Raw genomic sequence first — 20762 nt, 5'->3', positions numbered from 1 at the left:
TAAATACCACTTGTTTCCTTTTTTCCCTACATTTTGCCTCTTTTTGTTCCACATTTTTGCCCTTTTCACTATTCTTTGCAGCTTTTTGCCCATTTAAAGAAGCATAGGGCAGGATCTAGAAATCAGACTCCAGAGTGACACCACGGTGATAAGGGTAACTGCAGTACGCGCACCAGCGTCAATTGACGTCAACATCAGCGGAACTGTACTGCTGGTCGTACCTGTAACAGCAGTACAAAATGTATCACACAATCTTTTCAAAGCAATAGGTAAAAATATGTGTAGACTCATTCTCTTTGGTTTAGAGCGCTTCATCACCCATTAGCATTAAAAAACTTAAAATGAATGTTTATTTATTGTTAAATCCTGCCCTATGCTCCTTTAAGCTACTCTTTACCATTATATACCACCTGTCTTATCAGCTTTTGGTCCATTTTAGTCCCTTTGCACTCTTTTCTTGCCACGTTTTTGCCACTTTTTAACCATTTTTTTTAACCACCTGTTGCCATGTTTGGTTCCACTTGCTTGCCAAAAAAAATAAAATAAAAAATGTAGCAGACTGGACCACTTTGGGTTGACGGCCCACCAGGATGAAGCCCGGTATGCCGAATGGCCAGTCCACCCCTGGTTAGGGATTAGGGTTAAGGTCAGGAGTAACAAACAACACTTAATGACAGCCTCCATGACACCTTATTCATGCTAATGACACGTCTCATGTCATAATAATGACACCATCATGTCATCCTTCGTGAATAAAACTTCAAGTAAAATGTTCCAAAAAAAACAGTTAAATCAGCCACAAGAAAAAGTTACACAAAAAAAAAACCCATTATCACAGCAAATCCAAGAGCAACAGCCAAAAGTACAAAATGTCAGCGGGTGATTGAGTGTCGATCTTTTTGCTCATTGTGTGTCTGTGGCCAGTGGGAGCAGCCTGTGGAGGGGCAGCGTCGCAGGTGGACTAAATGTCAGGGTCAGTGGACACATCCAAACTGTTCATCTGCTTGGGGGCAGGATGACACCTGCTGCTGCTGCTGCTGCCACCTTTAAGTGCTCACAGAGCCACGCATAGAGCACCATCAAAGGAAACAAAGGGGCATCAAGTGCAGCTCAAAACAGGGTTAACGCACATACAAATGGTTCAATTTTGGTAGAAGTAAAGTAACTCAATGTGTGACACAATGGTCCTCATCTATCAACCATGCGTGAAAACGGGTGTAAATTTGAGTGCACATTTGGTCGCACGACAGGACCAACGTGTGATTTATGAAACATTCGGCTGAATTAGATTGTCATTAACTTGTTATGCACTCCTTTTTCGGAGGCCCCGCCCACTGAGGTCAAACAAGAAAATAAGCTTTTCCGAGATGAAAATTGGCATTTTCACATCTGAGGTGGAGTTACACACAGATGTGCTTCTTGAAAGTGTGAAAAGTGGAATTTAAAAAGCACATTTATACGCTCTTGAAAAGGAACAGTTACCAAGCAGGAGAAGTCTGCCCCCCTGTGTGCACTGAGAACAACTACACAACAGGGATCCTGGTGACACACACGGATATGACTTTTTTATCAGCCGTAGTCCGCATTAAGCAATAAATATCACGATAAAATAAATTAACGATCAAAATGCTTTTAAAAAAGCCTTAAAAATGACTAAATGTTGTCCCTTGTCTGTGTTTATTATGCCTTCAGCCTATTTCACTTATAAATCATCCCATTACTGATTACTACAGCGCATTTTTAAAAGTTTAAGGAACTATTTACAACACCTCATTCTTCAAAACAGAGCATAGCAGTGCGTCCCGTGTGTGTCCCGCTTACGTCAGAATTGATAAATACCAAAGCTTGCATAAATTTGGTCGAACGCACTTCGTACGCTCAGATCTGAACGTACAAATGGTTGATAAATTAGGGCCAATGTGATTAAGTGTTTGATTTTGTTTTGTCATCATTAAAAATAAACAACAGTGAAAACAAGCTGTTACCTCCGCCTGGAAACCCCTCTGCTGCCTCCATCCGGGCTAATGATGCTGGGCACAGAGTTCCGACATGTGCGGGGGCTGCCGTTGGTGAAGTGCACGGGGCTTGCGCGCACGTAAGCTGGAAACTCCTGGGGTTTTTGAATTGGGAGAGAGAAGATTTGCACATCATTGACTGCATCTTTGTGTAGAAATGTGAGCCACACTCATGGGTGACTTCATTAGCCGCTCAGGCCCGATGCGCTTTAGGTGAAAGGATGAAAGCTAATAAGTTGTGCTGGAAGCCTTAATGAATGCAGGCCTGGATGTAACTCTACTTAAGGTCAACGTAGAGAAAAGTTGATGTGTGTTGCTTGTTTTTTAAGGCCTTAGCGTGTTGACCTACAAGAATGTTTATGCACCAACAGCATGGTTTAAGACCAAATTAAGTGCTGAAGTGGTTATTTGCTCAAAACAAACTGTAACAATACTTTAATACTTGTTAAACAATTGTAACAGGTATTACTTAAAGAGTTCATTGCTCTATGAGGCCTATACTATGATTTCATCTAATAAATAATTATCAGGGGTAGCAGCTTGTTATTTTTCAAATACACATCACACATTCTAAATATCTAATAACTGTATCCTATACTTAAACTTTCTCAAATATAAATCTAGTTCAAATAAAATGCAGTATCTAGAAATATCTAAGGTGGCACACTTAATACTGGCTACTCTGTATTTTTAACACACTTTAATAAAATTGATCAAAAACTAATTCTAGAAAATAAAATGTCTCTGGGGTCACTGGACATTTGTGATATATCAAAATGGGGTCAGACTCACGGCCCAAAAAAGGTTGGGAACCTCTGCAATTTTTGAATATAATTATATATTTGTAAATAGGAAGCAGTTATTTCATTGTACTTTCACTTTTATCCATTTTTATTCCACAATTGCAAGAACATTTTCTTGCATATATTGTAGGTTCTTGCACTGAAATGGTACAAGTTTGAATGTCATTTACAAAAAAACATTGTGATTCTGATTATAATTCAATTTTGGTCTCAATTAAAATATTCAGTTGCTTTGAAAGGTTTTGATTATTCTTTAATCCATTCCATATACTTAAACAATACAATAGCAAAACAACATTTCACTATATACAGTATATATATATATATATATAAAAATAAAAATAAAAATTAAATTAAACTGTATATATGGTTTTTTTTGGGGGGGGGGGCTGATGTCCCTTTTACAAAATAAAAATGAAAATCATGAATATCTTATCTTGAAGTTTGAGAATTATGAATTTGAACAGCGATCTTGGCCATGAAAATGTTTAAATCGTACAGAAAACAAATGTATATATTTATAGAGCAGTCAAGTGGACAAATATGTTAAGGTTCCATTTTATTCAGTCAACTTTTTTTTTCAGGAAATTTGATCTCTTGACATGATCGAGATCACATTTCCTGAAAAACGTTATGCAAATAAATGAAAGCTTCACATATTATTTAAAAAAAACCAAACAAACAAAAAAACAAAAACAAAATAAACTTGCTGGAATTACTAGATTAACTTTCTATTTTAATTGTTAACATTTTACATGCCTTTTTGTAACCACGTAGAGTAAAAAATAAACAATGCTGTGACTGATCACATGGATGGAGGTTCAAAACCCAGAAGAATAGTGAGGCATCAGTTACAAATGAGATTTTCTAATAAGAGATGATGTTGCTTAGATAAGCATTGGATGGAGATAAAGTGAAGAATCTATGTGACACACACACTGGGTATATTTGCACTTTACCAGCAGAGGAAAAACCCTCCAGTTTGATTGGTATCAATCCCCTACATTGATTACCTCATTGTACTTATTGTCTAAGGACCTTTCTTTCATGTATAGAATAGCATATAAGGAGCACATTGTTAGCTACTGTTGTGCACACATTAAACAGCTGCATGATGTTGTATTGCCAAATGGGAACAAAGGAGACTAAATAGAAAAAAGGGGCTCCAATCTCATGCTAGCAGGGTGAAGCTAATAACGCGGCTTGTGAGAGGAAGTAGATGAAATGCGCAGCTTGCTAAATGAGCGTTGGCTTTCCCCTGTAGAGGACTTAAAAGGGTCATTTACTTGAAGTCTAAACACAGCAGGAGGTTTTTCTGTTGTCACATGCAGCATGACGTTTCCATGGGGATTCAAAGGCTTCAAAGAGTGCTTGAAATTAAAAGTGTAATTATCTGCCATTAACAGGAATAAACCCTGTTGCACTGGCTTCGACTTGTGTTATCCACAGAAAATGGAAAGTAGGGTTTAGAAATGCATAGATTGGTGAAATGGCCATACCTGTATACCCAGACTGGATTTCATCAGATGGAACTGGTCCACCAGCTTCTTGTGGAGAGGTCTCATGTCATTAGGAACAAACTTTTCATGAACAGCGAGGCCGTACTCCAGGATATGTGCCTGTGAGGAGAAGAACGAAAGACAGATTTAAGACATTGGTTCCTGCTGAGCAGGGGTGCCCAAATTATTTTCATTGAAGGGCCAAAAATGAATCGCGGTGGAGGGAAACTTAACATTCATGTTGCAGTGCATGAAATTAAATATTCCAATAACATCACTGTGCAAAATATACACTTAAAGTTGTAGAATACGTTTCTTTATTGTGTTTCGTGGCATAAATTTATGACACATCCTCATTATTATTATTATTATTATTATTATTATTATTATTATTATTATTATTATAGTTCAAAGACATTTAGTGCAATATAAATCAAAACACTAAATTTTCCACTGCCTTGAATAATCCTTTAAAACTCAAGAAAATCAATGTAATTGGAATCAGCTTTAGGTATTTTCTTATAAATCACTGTACTGTATTATATTTGTTTCCTATATTTAAAAAAATAATAAAAGAAATACCAATAATTCCAAATATGGGCAACGGGCCAAAATGAATTGCTTGCCCGATGGCCCCAAATTGGACGGCCCTGCTGTAGAGAATACTAATATACAATTCTCTGTTTTCCACTGAAAGTCAATTACAATTACGTTACCAATTACTAAAGTTCAATTTCAAAGAATCCCAATTACTGAGCCTGAAATAATTCACCTCCTAAAACGTAACCTTCCTCTTGTGTTAGCTTTCTGTTAGCATCTCTTAACGAGTCAGTTATGACCCATGTCTTAAATCTGCTGTAAAATACACTAAAAAACATTATCACCCAATTTGTTTTTCATCTCCATCATACCTTGTTAGGCTTCTTAATCCATGAAAATATTGGTATAAATACATTTTTTTGTCAGTATAAGCCTAGATTTCAATGTTTTTTTTTAACGTTATTTAGTTTTTTTTAAATGGTTAAATTATCCTTAAGAGAACTGAATGTTTTATTAATTGTTAATTACATATGCGTAAGCCGTAGAACTTTAACATAGTTTCCCAGTTTTGCATTTAATAAAATTGTAATTGACAGTTTTTATAGAATTGTCATGCCAATTACAATTACAAAGTCAATTACCTGAACTCAATTACAATTCATTTATAATTGCAACAGCAACATATTTTTTTAAAATACAATTACAATTATAATTGCATCATAATTGTAATTAATGATCAATTACCTAATTACAATTATAACTGACGAAAACCCAGATAATAATTAATTATAATTGAGCTCATAGCGACTGGTTTTTTGGAGGTTTTTTTTTTGGTAGTTTTTTTCAAGCAAAAACTGTAAAAGCAATGAGATGCATAAGATAGTTGCACTTAAGATGCATATCTGCAGTGATACATATATTACAGCTTATCTGATGAACAACAGCAGATGATTTATTAGCCATTGTTGGTTTCTTTTATAACCTAATATTATAAGATAAGAGTTTGATTTCATCTGTCACAAAAACAATGAAAATAAAATGAATATCCTGTTAACAATTCACGTCATTTTCTTCAAACTGACAATAAAAGGCACCGTTAGGCAAATTATTGCAATGGAGAAGGAGTCTTTCCCAGTTTACGATCCACCAAGAATACCAAACAGATGCAGAACAATCAGCACAATTTCATGAATGGTGAAGTAGTCATTTCCCACAACTGAATCTGTTGCATAGGAGGCTTAATTAAAACCAAATGAGTAAATACAAACTAGTAGCAAACACGTGTTTTAATTCCATTTAAAACATAAGGAGCTGCATTTGTGTTAACAGTGCAGCTGGGGAAATCACATAATAGCCTAAATCATACTGTTGATGTGCTTAATCAAGACAGCACTCACTATATACTGTAAGCAAGAAAAAATCCACCAAGTGGGAAGAAAATACACATTATTTTATTTATTTTGCTTTTGAGCTGTTTACACCTCTTAAACTAATAAATTACTTCATTTAAAAAAATAAAAAAAATAAACAGTTTTAGCACATGTTTCACTTAAATTGAAAAACATTGTCATCCACTAACTACTTGTAAAAACCAGTGGGATATCTATTGTCTAAAGAAGTCTAGACTGCAGTGTAAGTTGAACCCCAAAAAACATAACTCTCACTTGAAAACAAGACCGAGTGACACATGTATTAATGAAAACATAGAAACTGGTGTGAAGAAACATGGCAGTTTGTGCCTGAACTTGAAATATTCTAACATAGTGGAACACATTCTTAGGAGAAGAAGATGAAGACTTGATCAAGGTTGACTAAACCTTTAAAAAAGAGAATCATTTTTTAGTTTAAATGAGAAGAAAGTGATGAAAGTGCCTCCAACTTAAAGGAGTGAGTCATACTGTTCTAGAAATAAATACAAAAACATCAGAGGTGAAAGTAATGGATCACAAGTACTCACGTTACTGTAACTGAGTTGCTTTTATGGGTACTTGTATTTTTTTGAGTATATTTTTAAAATCAGTAATTTTACTTGAGCTTAAGTACATTTTTAAAAAAGTACAGTAATTCATTACATTTTTACACCAACCGTTACCGTTTATTTTGTCTTAAATTGATCAACGAACATTATGAAACTATAAAAAATTAAATGACATCAATCAGATGCATCACATCATAGCCGACCAACCATTACATAAATATTTTTGTAAACAGTCATTTTAGATGATAAGTGAAAAATACATGAGGCATTTCCTGCTTTTTTATGTAAATTGTTGCTTATGACTTAGTTTTTCTGGGAATTTGTAGATATGTTTTTTGGAAATTACACTTTATGTTTGCATTCATCAATCAATCGGTTTGTTAAACATATTTGTAGTTTTCAGAGTAAAAACACCCATTTTATTTCTAATCGGATTTGGTGCTTTTGTATAATTTTAAGTCCATTGTGTTTATGCAGTACAGGGATGTCCAGAAGCGTAGGCGGCGGACAAAATCATCAACTACTTTCTTTCTGGCCGACTTCTACTCTTAAATATGTTCATAAATGATTCCTTACCCCTTTAGCACTTAAATAATATCTGTAACATTACGTGATTATCTATAAAAGTCAAGTTTTTCTATTAGCTGTGTCTGCTAGTGCATAGCATCTCTTCTTCACAGCGCAGAATTGCTGCATCCCAACCAAACACTGCGTTACCAGCGCCCTCTGCTGGTTGAAACAAATATCTGGCGGCTACAACTGAAGGAAAAAAAAAAAAAATTCTCTCTTTTTTTTTTTTTTCTCTTGTCTGCACATTCTGTCGAAGGTTAACACTACAAGAAGTGCAATCTTTTAACAGCAATGCATATTTTGTTATTGCAATTAAATAAATTTATTTATTTCATTGCATAATTGTGACCATCACCAGCCCTCCCTAGGGAAGGGTAAGAAATACTTTATTAAAGGGAGGATGTAAAAAAAGAGAGGGCAGTGTTACACCAAGGTGAGGGGTTGGAGAGGGGTGGGGAAGTTAACAGGGAAGAGGAATACAAGATAGGAAATGGAATGGGTGGGGAGTAGTCGATAGATTTCAAGTGATGCGATGTGAAATTGTGGTTGTGTATATTGTGCTTATTGTTGAGTTATCAAGCCAGTTTGGTGACCAGTGTGCGGCTTAGGAATAATGGTGGTGGCTGTGAGCAGAGGAAGAAGTGAGTGGAAATTCCATAGAACAGGTATTTGGGAACAACGTGTCTGTGGTTGAGCCCAGTATGAGTGTTATCCCACAGCCCAAGGCCAGTGCATCCATGACAAATGTATTTCCAAGAACCGCCACTGCAAAACCCACGAGCCGCCCCCGGGCCCCGGAAGCAGCCAGGCCAGCAGCAAGAGCGGGAGACCCGGGGGCCCCCGGCGACCACCACACGGCCAAGCAGCCCCCCCGAACGCCCCCAAGATCCCAAACCGAGAGGCAACCATCGCCCCCCCCATACACACCCGAGAAAGCCCCAAGGAGCCAAGGACCCAGCGCACCACGCCACCAATCCAACCCCCAACCCCCAGACCCCCCACCCCATCCCCCCCCACCCCCCCCCACACCCCCGCGCCCAACCCCCCGAGGGGAGGGCCCAGAGAGCTCCCCGCCCGAGACCCCAGCGGAGGAGCCAAAGCCCACGCCCAGCAGACGACCAGAGCCACGCCGAACGGGCAGCCGGCGGGCACCCGCCGCCGGGCCCAGAGCCAGCAGGGACCCGACCCCAGGCCAGAGGGACCCGGAATGAACGCAGCACCAGGAGCAGCCCGCCCAGGGAGGACGACCACACCCAAGCCGCATAAGGCACCAGGGGGCCGCCGGGAGTCTCCCCGTCGGCCCCCAGGCACCCCAACCTAGCCCCCCATGGCGCCCCAAATCACCTATTGTTGATGTCGCCCGCGCCACGGGCTTTAGTTTTTTTATTTATTTATTTATTTTATTTTTTTAAAAGCCAGGGCCCCCTCCAAGGGCCAAGCCAGACCGCCTTGTGCATCCCCAGCACCCTGCCTCACGGGGCACTGCCCAAGCAGGGGCCGTACCATTAGGTATGCAAGGGCGCGGCACGCGGCACCCGCCCCGAAAGACCCCCGCCAGGACCGGCCCGGCCAGCCAGCCAATCACCCCGGGCCCCAGGAGCACCCCCCGGGACCAGGACCCCCCCAAGGGCAAGTCCCCGGGCCAAGCCCCCCGGGACGCACCCCCCACCCCCGCCCAGGACCCGGCCACAGCCCAGCAGGACCGCACAGCCCCGGACAGCCCAAGGCCAGCAGCCCAGGGCCCGCCGCCCCCCGGGCAGCGCCAGCCACGGAGCAGCGCCACCCACCGGCCCGCGAGCAACCGGCAATCCCCACCGCGGGGACGGAGGCACCCCAAAGGCACACATCAAGTGCGGAACCGCAGCCCCGAGCCAAAGATGCCCCGGACCCACCCACCAGTCCGCAGATGGCAGGACAGACCCACCAGGCGGCCGACAGCAACCTCCACCACCGGAACAGCTAGCGCCGCCCCCCAGTAAACAGCATCGCCCCGAGGCCACCTAGCAACCCCGCCCCAACCCCGGTGAGGACACCAGCACACCCCCAGCACACCCACCCCCCAACCCGGCGAGGCAGGCCGCCCCAGGCCCGCACACCGCGGGGCCCGCCCCCAAGGCCACCAGCCGACGAAACAAGCACCAAGCCTCACCCAAAGGGAGGAAGCGTCCCAGCGCTCCACCAGGCCGACACCGCCCGGAAAGACCCCGCAAGGAGAGACCCCAGCAAAGCCCCCCGAGACCCACCGCCACGCCCGACCACACCATCCTGATGTATTTTCACTCTATGTAGTGGCCCAGCCACCAACAGAGGGGCCAGGCCCCCACCGGAGAGGCCCAAATATGTGAGCCAACCCACCACCCTGTTATGGTGCCTCTCCATTCCCCAATGGAGAGGCACTTCCCTATCCCCTGTGTGAGTGTGTGTGTTCAGTGAATGTATGGGGTGTAATTAAAAGAAGGGGGATGGAGGGGAGCGGTGCTCCCCATCCTACCTCTGTGGATATACGTGTATGTGGTGTAATAGGCCGGAGGGTGTAAGTGAGGGTACACCCTCCGGGGGGTGGCATGTTGAGGTGTGATTAAAATTGGAGGGATTAGTAGGGTAACTAGAGGTGGGAGTGCCGCCCCCACGCCACTACATAGTGACACAGGTGGCGGCCCCCTCCACCCCCAGTCCCACCATCCAGCCCCCCAAGGGTTGGGTATGGGTGTGTGGTGCATATTGTGAATGGGCCAGACCAGCTGGGAGTGAGGTGAAGTGTACATGTAGGAGGACTGTCCGGTGCGAGCCGGGCCCGTCCGCGTGGCGGGCCACGCGAGATGGTAGATGGTGCAGACGGGCAAGCGGCACTGTGGGCCCCGGAGCAGCAAAGCCGGAGACCCCCCCCACGGCACCCCCCAGACTGCGACGGCCCCGCGGAGCACAGCGGCACCCCCCACCCCCGGGCGCAGCCAGGCACCAACCCCGTCCCCCGGTGCCCCAGGGAGCGACCCCCGCCGCACGCCGGCCCAGAGCGACGCCCCCCCGCCGCCAAGGAGAGCGGCCGAGCAGGGGGGAGGCCCGTGCCCGCACCAGGGCCTGCACAGGCCCACCCGGCGCCACGACACAACACCCTCCACCGGAAGGCGGCCCCGGCCCCCCCGACGAAAGAGGACACCATCCACCGCCAAGCAGGGCCACCCCGCCAGCCACGGACCGGCAAGCCCGAGTACCGAAGCACCCCCAGCCCGGTACCGCCATCCCACACCAACGGCGCCAGAAGAGAACATTTCCTCAATAACATAATAATACTTAACATTAGTGAATTCAACTAAATTACATAAACATTGTCTTTAAGAAAGATTCACCAAAGAAAAGAGTCGCTGGTAAGAATAATTCACAGAGAAAAGTAGATTCTGAAGGGGTTTTTAATTATTCTCTATGGAATTGAAGATGTATTTTTTTTTTTTTTTTTTTTTTAAAACATTCATGATCAATATCATCATGAATCATGAATTAAAAGTCCTGTGTCCAGGGTACTGGGTTATAAAAATCCCAAATGTAAGGGTATATGTAAGATACATCATGAATATTAATGTGCTAGATATATTATGATTAATGTGCAGTCATACAACTAAATATATTACCAAAACCAACTACAAGCAAACCACACAAAAATGATGTTAATCATGCAGATATGTTACAGTGCCAGACAGCATTCTACAGAGGACTACAATGAGACCAAGCGCCCATACTACTGGTATACTATAAGTTGGTACAATTTCAACTGGAAAGAGGTAAACTGATAATGATGCTCAATTCTTTTTCACCATTATCATGAATACCAGATTTCAACTTGTAAATGTGTCATGTTAACAAAAACTAGGTGAGAAAATACACCATGCTACGAAAAGTGCTACAAAATGGACTGAAGAAAAGCCACAATTACACTAATATAATGCACCAAAAACCTGGGGGAGGGGCATGTCCCCTGACCCCCCTAGGTGTCGTGCGTCATTGGCACACAGCGGCAGCAACTCGCCGCAAGTTTTAGCTTTTTAGTTTTTTTTTTAAGCCTACTGCTTTTTTTTCTGGACATCTCTGACAGTATTTAAAAATGAACAATTAAATATAAATTCATACAGCTGAAGTTGAGCTAAAAAGAATGATACCGATCAAGGCAAGCTTTATTTATATTCATTTCTGTACATTCTCGTCTTTTCTCGGATCTTCTCCATATTCTGCATTTCTGTATTCATATATTATTTCAACCCTGTTTGCTGCTTTTCTTTTCTTTCAGTAATGCTGCTGGAAATGTAACTCCCTGACAATGCCTTCCCAAGGGATTAATAAAGTCTCTATAATCTAATCTAATCTAATCCGTTGAGGATTAAACGCACAAATCAGCATTGAATGATGTTTTTTTCATACATTTTGCTCTAATTAGAGGCTGAGAATGTTTTTTGTTGTTTATTTTTCTTTTCTTGAATGTACATTTTGACAAACATTTTTATTTTTATACAGATGCCTTTGTGGAAAATAAAATAAGTTCCAATTGCGCAATATTTGGTCTCTTCCTTTTTAAGTTTATACATGAGATGTTTTCTGTATGCAAGGAAACCGTGGCAAGGGGGTGAAAGTAACTAGTAACTATTACTTTGAGTACGATTTCATTCAGCTACTTTTTACTTGAGTATTTTATGTATGACTTACTTGTACTTGAGTATAATTTCAATCAAGTAACATTACTTCTACTTGAGTAGGATATATTAGTACTCTTTACACCTCTGAAAACAATATACTGCCATCAGTAATAGTTTAGCATTGATGATTTTTACCTGTTCAAACATGAGTTCTCTCAGTCGTCCGATCTTGTCTCCGTCCTCTGGGTGATTCATCATGTAGTCCTTTACAAAAAAGGCCTGCACAGACACAAAAAGCAGCACATCTGTTATGCACGTGGAATTAGTGTCCACATCTTTATCTCCTGACTCCTTTAAAATAATCACGAGAACCAGGGAAAACAGACACAGAGAAAACAAATACCCCCTCTGAGTGAGGAGCTGTGCAGCTGTTTGGGCTTTGGTTTTGTGCTAAAACATCATGCCAAGTACTGTGTACAAAGAATCAGAGCACTAAATGGATCCTATTGACATGAAACGCAATTAAATTGAAATGATTTCGATTTAGGAGTTATTTCACAAATGGTCCGTGCAGTTCGGTCCCAAAAAATTCTGAAATGTTTACTGATTGTTCCATGATTATTCAATTGGCACATAATGGTTATTATGTTTTTTGTTACGAGTGAAAAACTAATAAATAATAAATGATTATAAGACACAGAGGCAGGCTACAATGGCCTCAGGTAAAGGATTTTCAATATTTGCGAATGGTGAAATAACCCTAAAGTTTGAGTCTAAAACAAAAATAAAGAAGTCGCATAAAGACAAAATGGTTTCATATCACAAGACACATTAATCTTTATACTATAAATTAAAACAGAGATCAGATTGTTTTTCTTACATTCCCACATGCAGTTATGGGCCAATGAAAATAGTAAAAAAATAAAAAAATTCAAGAGACTGTCACCCAAGAACCAATGCATATATCTGACTAATTATTAGTTATTTTAACAGTCTATGTACATAGCTGATCAAATTACAGGGAGCTGAGACATATGGAAAGTTGTTTACTGAAGGCCCAAACATGTTCGAGCCTAAAACGTATTTCCAATTTTGAGGGACTATTCTGAGAGAGTAGGTGGAGCTGTATTACTAAACTATACCAAATTTCAGTTTTCTATGTAGTGTAGTTCCTGAGATACTGGAAGCTGAAAATGGAAGAAAAATAAGGACGCCATATCTCAAAAAGTATTCATCTGATCAGACTAAAAAGAATAGCGTTACAGTATGCCTATTGACTCATCACAGAACAATTGGTAAAATTTTCATTGTTTTTTGAGACCGAAGTACGTGGAATGTCGTGAGAATTTGTTGAAATGACATTTAATGACCCAGTTGCTTTTTGAAGATTCACTTTAATCCATGTCACTACTTGCTAAAAAATACATTTCCTTCAAAGCCCCACACCTCTTGGTCTGGGCTCACACTCACATACGGTGCCTTGACTTCTATTCAATTTCAGAGTCATTTCATTCAAAAAAGCCAACTCAAAAGAAAGAACAAATAGGATGGGAAATGCTCCTGTCTGCTCTGAATGATGATAGCCATCCATCCATACATTAAACACCAGCTCCTTTCTCTTTGGCGCAGCTCCAACACTCGTGATGTGTCTGCAGATTGCACTAAATCCCTTTCTATCTGCATCAAGCTATACAGCCAAGGGGAGATGATGATGATGTGATGAAGGACCTACCACCGACTGTCAGCTTTCAAATCAGCGATGACAAGGCAACACAATATAAAGTGATAAAAGATATGAAAGGGAGGGTGGATAATAACAATTTATATGTCTTTAGAGTTTGGCTTTCAAGCACAAGGCTGTCTGTCTGCTGAAAAACCTCAATGTAAATTAGACTGAATGTATACGTGCATTTTCATCAAAAGTTAAAAATGTATTCAGTGAAATATGCCTTCTATCTAAAAGGATAAAATAATAAAATAAAAAGACTTCAATTAAAGTCACATTCAGGCATAATATTAAGATAACACTTGTAGACATCTGTGATCTAAACTGGTAAAAACTCCCTGAAGTCGTCTGATCATTGTTGAGTTTTTCACAGATTATGGAAGGGTGCTTGTTTACCAGTGACGTGCAGGCAGGGTAGGCAAGGTAAGCCAGGTGTCAGCATTTTGTGCGTTTCATAGCCCAAATGACTAAACATTGCTATTTCCTGGTACGGCAGACACTGCAGTCTCACTCCGCTGTAAGGCAGGAGGAGGCCACACCCCCTCCCAGAAGCACATTGCTGCTCTGCCTCTGTTTCCACAGCGTGTTTTTATGTGTTCCTTAAGATGAAAACCATTTACGTAAAAAGGCAGCGCTCTACGCTGCCTTTGAACGTAACTGCACTATGCTAAATGCTATACGTAAGTTCAGAGTGCATTAGTGAATTGATAGAGCGTCGCTGCTGCTACGTTCTCTAGCCAGTGGGCGGGATAACACTACAGGCAGGGTGACAGCGCTAGAGACGATAGAAAAACTTTCTTTTGAGGAAAAATGACAGCTTTTAAAAGATGGGAGACCAACACCTGAGTTATCAGACCTTCAGCAAAGGTAAGGTCAGAAAATTGTTTGTATTTTCTACAGTGAATGGTATAAAAGGAAGGATTGGCTTTGTGGATGCACCTCACTGAGACTGTTCTGAGTTGTTGTTGTTGTTGTCATTTTCTCTGTGTTTCTATGTTTCCAACACAAACAACGGATGCGCTGCCGTGTCATGAGATATATCTTGTTGGGAGAGTATGGAGGCTATAATAAATAATTGTTTATGTTTCTTTAATGGTGTTTTATGATCTTGATGTTGTTAGATGGCTAAACACTTGCTCATGTGGATCTTGTTGGGTTTTTTTTCTTTCTTATTATGAATTTTATATTTTGATAAGTGCATTGAGATGACTTTGTTGTAAATTGCGCTATACAAATAAAGTTGAATTGAATTAACACTTGCCAGCAGAAACATATGGAATTGTCATTGGTGTTGATGTTGACATTGGTGGTCTCGATTTGCAATGCCCTGCCTACCCTACCCCAGTGCTGACGGCACGTCACTGTTGTTTACAAGTTTTTAAAATTAAATCTGAACATATTTCACAAAGAAATTCTGACCTGAATTTTAACGTCCAAAACCAGGCTCAAAATTTCAAGACCTTTAGGACCACATTCAGATTTTCATTCATTTATAAAAAGGGACAATACATATTCATGAGAATTTTTAGTAAATATGTCAGATTGTAGCCTATGGCTAATTTTCCTTCTCTAGACTTTTTGCAGATTGATGTGAAACTGTAATTTACATCAAACCGTCTCCCCCACAGCCAGCCACTAGTATCCTTGCTACACTCGTCCATTACCCTGAAGTAACGTCTTGATTACTAATCGACTCCAGAGCGAGTCATGTAATTTTGTTAGATTTACCAGCTAAAATGGCTTTTCCAGAACCTCTGCTCTGATTTCAGGGTTTTCCATTTGTTGATAGCACCGGTTAGTAAGTTATAAGGCCTCTGATTTTCCATTTCAAAATTTCCCAAATTTCATTTTATGGTACGTTACACTATTCTGTTTCCCTGTTTTGATGACTTTGCTGGCTAATAAACTTCCTTATATCATAGCAAACATGCTAAATATGGTAAAAGAGTGAACTACTGTTATTATTTTTACATTTATATGCTTCAGATGACTTACAAAAACTGTATTGTTGCGCTAAAATCACATAAGATTGCATCGCAAGAGCAACGTTAGACACAATTCTAGACCCTGGCTGCACACTGCGCACCTCAGCGGCTGGATATCCTCTCCCCCTCTTTGCCCAGCCCCCGTCCCATACCCGCCACCCCCACCTGCCATGTTTTGTTTTGTGACTGCCACTGTGTGTTATCTTAACTGTGTTTTTTGTAGCTGAGAGGTTATTTTTCCTGGTTCTGTACTTTGTTCTCCTTTAGGGAATTCAGTTCCTAATCAGCTTTTTTTCCTCACCTCTCCTCATGTTGATTTCCAATTTGTCATCTAAATACGGGGCTCCTCCAATGCCCTTGGCGACCACAGTTCTCCCGTTCTTGACTGCCATGTTATTTGTGAATGTTCTCTTTAGACGGGATGATACTGAAATGTTTGTAGAGCACTTTGTGGTTTTTACTTGTGAAAAGTGCTCTATAAATAAAGATTACTTACTTAAATGTGTGATATGGTACCAAAAGATTATTTGTGAAAACGAATTATGACAACCAGCAAATCCTCTTCACATTTTTCACAATGTTAACATGATCAGTTCTCGATCCTTAACATATAAAATGAGATTTTGAACAAGTAAATCAACTGAATTGGACATATACATCCGTTTATCACACTTTAACATTCCATCACCCATTGTCCAGTGAAGAATAGCATGTAAAGGCGTGATATTGCCCAAAAACATGCATTTTTGTGTAATTTTGGGGCCCAAACATTAAATAAAGAGACTAACAAAAGCGGTTCAGATTGATTTTTCCAAGTTAGATTGCTTTATAGTTTCAGAACATTTTCCATGACAACAAAAATCAAAGGCCCTACACTTGTAGATTTTTTTTTTTTTTTGGAAATAGTCAGGCTTTCTTTCAAGCTTGAGTTGAGTTTAAAATTTAACTTGAAGAGACCACTATAAAAAAAAAGGCCTAAAAACAATAGCTGTGTGTTTAGTCTTTGTTGTCTTCTGGCTACGCTCAACAACATTGGCCAAAAACCGCAACAACAACTACAAACAGATACAAATAGAAGAGGAAAAGCATTGTTTTTTGGGCATTACACAATGTTAGGCAGATGGTCATAATGTTTTGTTGTTTGTAAAGTAAAATAAAAAAATTGTATCGAAGTTGTGTAAGTGACCAGAGTGCCATGGTGAACATTAAAGGTGCAGTCCGCGACTCTCAGATCCCTCTCTCCCCCTCCCTGCTGCTCTCTTGCCCTGCCTCCAAACTCTCCAAAGTCCCTCCCTTAGAGGAGCTAACAAGCTAACGTTAGCCCGACAGCAACATCACAGTAATATAACATGCTCTGTTAAAAGCATATGACTGCAGCGCTTCTCTCTCTCAATGTGCACACACCTCAGCAGCAGCAACAACACAGTGTCACATACAGCAGCCCACACGGAGGCTGCTGCACGCACACAAACAACACATGCATCACAGAGTTCTAGTGTAACAATTACAAATCAAACATAATGTAAATCAAGCAGCAGTAGTTTCCTTTCAAGCAGAAAAGTCACCAATTCCATCTTCTACTCCTTCAGACTATACACTGTAAAAAAGACGGCATTCTAGCTAAGGGAAAGGGGCGGGGCCTGTAAGCCAACATCTGCCTGTTTTTTTAACACAAACTACTAGTTTCATGTAAAGCTGTCCTTACATGGTCAAAGCTTTGGCAAATATGACAAAAAGTCACTTTTATAAGAGTGCAGACTGCACCTTTAATAAGAGGAGTTTCATTAAGAACCTCCATGTGGGAAGCTCAAGAAAAAAAAATGCTGAAATAATCAATGACCTTTTAGGAAGAATGGAATTTTCTGGTGGAGCTGTGAGGAAGTGCGACCTCACCATGAAGTGGCTCCGTTAATCATTACAGAAGTCCAATTAGCAATGGGACGCCAATGGGGAAGGGGGAGAATAAATCAGACAGCATTCCCCCTCCAGGGCTTCCAATAAAACTAAAGCAATAAATCGCAATATTAATAAAGAGCATTTTTTTCCTTAATCTGGAACTGCGCAAATCCTCCACAGCTGTCGATCGGCATTAGGCAGGACAATTAATAGATTTTTAGACTCCACATGAAGTATTTCACCAAGGAAATACATGAGTGTAGATCAGTGATTCTCAACCTCTTCAGCCCGCAACCCCCAAAATAAAGGTTTCAGAGACCAGGGACCCCCACTGTAGCTGAAGGTGGTTGAACACAGACATGAACATTGAACCACAGTCATGTGGAGACAGGGTCATCTATAAGGGGGAATAAAGGGGAGATATTTTTGGGGTCCATCCATAAAGTCAGCAAAATGATGGTCCATTGTTCTATGAATCTGTGATAACCACATTTATTTATTCATCTGAATAATATCCACTGTCATCCAGGAAGCTTATTATTATTTGGGTCATAGTATATAGTCATCTTAAAGATGTAAATCCTTGTTTTAATCAGAAATCAAATGGGTTAAAAGTGACCAAAAATGATGGTGTAATGGGATTTTAAAAACCACAGAAAATGGTTAAAAGCGGCAAATTAGAGTTGCCAAAAATGGACAGAAAAAGTGGTAAAATGGATTCAAAGTGTTAATATTAAAACATTTAGTGGGAAAAACTTGTTTTGGGCATGATAAATCATAAATGGGAATACATTGACAAAAAAGAGCATGAAATATGGTGAAAAGAGGTTAAAAGAGACAATAATTTCTCAACATATGTGACATTAAGTAGGAAAAGTGGTGGAAAGGGTTTATAAGTCCCAAAAAAAACGTCTTGAAAAAGGGAAAAATTGTGCAGGAAAAGCCATTGAAATTTGATGGAGAAGTGGCAGAAATGGGAGTAATATGGCAAAAAGGCATTAAAAGGGGCAAAAATATGGCAAGAAAAAGTGATGAAAATAGGTTACAATATGGCTAGTTTGGTGTGGTTCCAAGCTTTGAACCCTGCGGCTTAAACAATGACGCGGCTAATTTGTGGATTTTTCCCGGTTTTCAAGCTTCGTGATGCCACAAAATTGAGCTCCGTCACATTAGAATAGGTGGAACAATGAAACTGTTAACAGTTAATTGTTTGTGCTCCCACTGAATCATTCTGATCAGTCATTTTGTCATGATGCACACTCCCTCGTTATGGCAAAAGAAAGCGAGAGAGCGCCTGCCGCAGCAGCAGCAGCAGCAACAATAGCGTGGATGAAGTAAAAGTCAGCCAGTTAGTAATAAAAGGCCAAACAGCATAAAGTTGTTAAACCGCCATGTTAGGTTTGTTTCAGACCAATCGGTGCTCTAGACTCCGTAAGGAGGAAGGTCAGACGCGCCGCTGACCCTCATCATCCAATAGAGTGCGGCTTATGTTAGGCTGCAGCATATGTGTCGATTTTACATAGAAAAATGCCAAATTATTGGAATGTGGCCAATAAAACAGTACATTTTATAATCCGGAAAATACAGTAGGCAAAAATGGGCTCAAATTGTTCAAAGAATACAGTATTTGTAGTTTCTTGGAGGCATCTGGTGACCTTCTACCAGTGTCTCTCAACCCCAAGGTTGAAAACCCCTGGTGTAGATGACAAAGCGTTCCAACCGTCTTAAGCTCATAGTGAAATAAATTCCACATGCTGCGATCAGCTAACAGTGACATTTCAGACAAAAAAGTGTCAATTTATATGCAAGACAAGTACATCAAATAGATATTGGCCTCAACAGTGTGCACGACTTTAAAGTATTTTAAGTGTTTTGATGGTTGGAAAACATCTCCATGCATTCTAGAAAGCTCTTCAGTGACCGCTATATTTGTGGCTTTATCAGCCTCCTACCAATCCTAATAGGCTTCGTCTACACTCAGGCATGTCCTTCACTCACAGGCATACAGTATGTGACACACACACACACGCGCACACACACACGCACACACGCACACACACACACACACAAACAAACTCCCACATGCATGCTTGCGCTGGTTGCTATGCGACTGCAAGTCACTGATTCCACCCCGGTGAGAAAAACAAAAACACTGTGCAGGCGTGGCTTTAAAAAAAAAAAAAAAAGAATTCTCCTCCAGTGTAAGAAAAATTGGGCTCAACTGTTATCTTGAGATTTGGTCCTTTTTGAAAAAACAAGACGTGCATGATGTGCATGTTTTGCTCGTGGGATTGGCCAGGGTTTCTGTCTCTTAGCACTTGAGTGAATAACACAGCAGCAGCAGTAAAAACACTCCCATCTCATTCATTTCACCATTATTGGCCATCCATCTCTGGGTGTGCCTGCACTCCCATTTCTCTAACAGCTATTTTCTGACCTGACCTCTCCTTCTCCTCACATCCATTCTTCCATCCGCCATCAAACCTACACCCAACCACCCAATGTTATGTCAGCCATCCATCTCTTTCTCCCGCTTCCCAACTCCTCCTTCGTCACGCCATCGCCCGTGCATCCATCTCTTCATCCGCCCCACCCTCTGCATAAATATGCTCCGTCGGTTCCTCTCTCCATTGAAACCCACCTTCATGCATCATTAGGTCAACCATTGCTTTTTTTGCTCCTGCCTCAATATCTAAAACCCCTCAGACCATATCCCCTTATCATTCTGTACTTACCTCCTGGTAGCGGGCCAGCCCCCCGTTGACAGCGGCGTCGATGACCCCGTTGAGGCACATGGTGAGGGGGTTGATGTTCTGCATTTGGCGACTCTGACACTGGGTGATTAGCGTGCGCAGTTGTAAGTTTTTGTTCTCAATCACCTCGATGGCATTCTCCAGAGGGCTGACCTCCACCTGAGAATAAGAGGAACATTTCATCGGCATTTCGTCGCTTGTCTTTTACGTTGTTCTGGAAGTCTTCATGGGTGAATAATATGCAGATTCAGTTCAGGCCCTGAGTTGTAAATGAAGTATTTATCCGTTTCAAATTGGACTGTCACTTTAACGCGTTAATTGCGATTAAATAGTTACAGAAAAAAATAACGCTTATAAAAACCCCGGATGGAAAAT

The 20762-nt window shown here is 41.1% G+C and overlaps 1 protein-coding gene across 1 annotated transcript in view; it reads right to left on the bottom strand.

The window, feature by feature from the left end:
* Window positions 1-20762, bottom strand: part of dock4b (dedicator of cytokinesis 4b) — a 212757-nt gene that overhangs the window by 26629 nt on the left and 165366 nt on the right. Inside the window, 4 exon segments of the mRNA XM_028448884.1 lie at window positions 1986-2110; window positions 4318-4437; window positions 12223-12306; window positions 20370-20546. Of these exon segments, the coding sequence (XP_028304685.1) occupies window positions 1986-2110; window positions 4318-4437; window positions 12223-12306; window positions 20370-20546 (506 nt within the window).

The sequence above is a fragment of the Gouania willdenowi genome, chromosome 6 (assembly GCF_900634775.1).
Source record: "Gouania willdenowi chromosome 6, fGouWil2.1, whole genome shotgun sequence".
Taxonomy (NCBI): domain Eukaryota; kingdom Metazoa; phylum Chordata; class Actinopteri; order Blenniiformes; family Gobiesocidae; genus Gouania; species Gouania willdenowi.
Note: the sequence above shows the minus strand (reverse complement) of the source record. Positions and strands in the feature narration are given on the sequence as shown.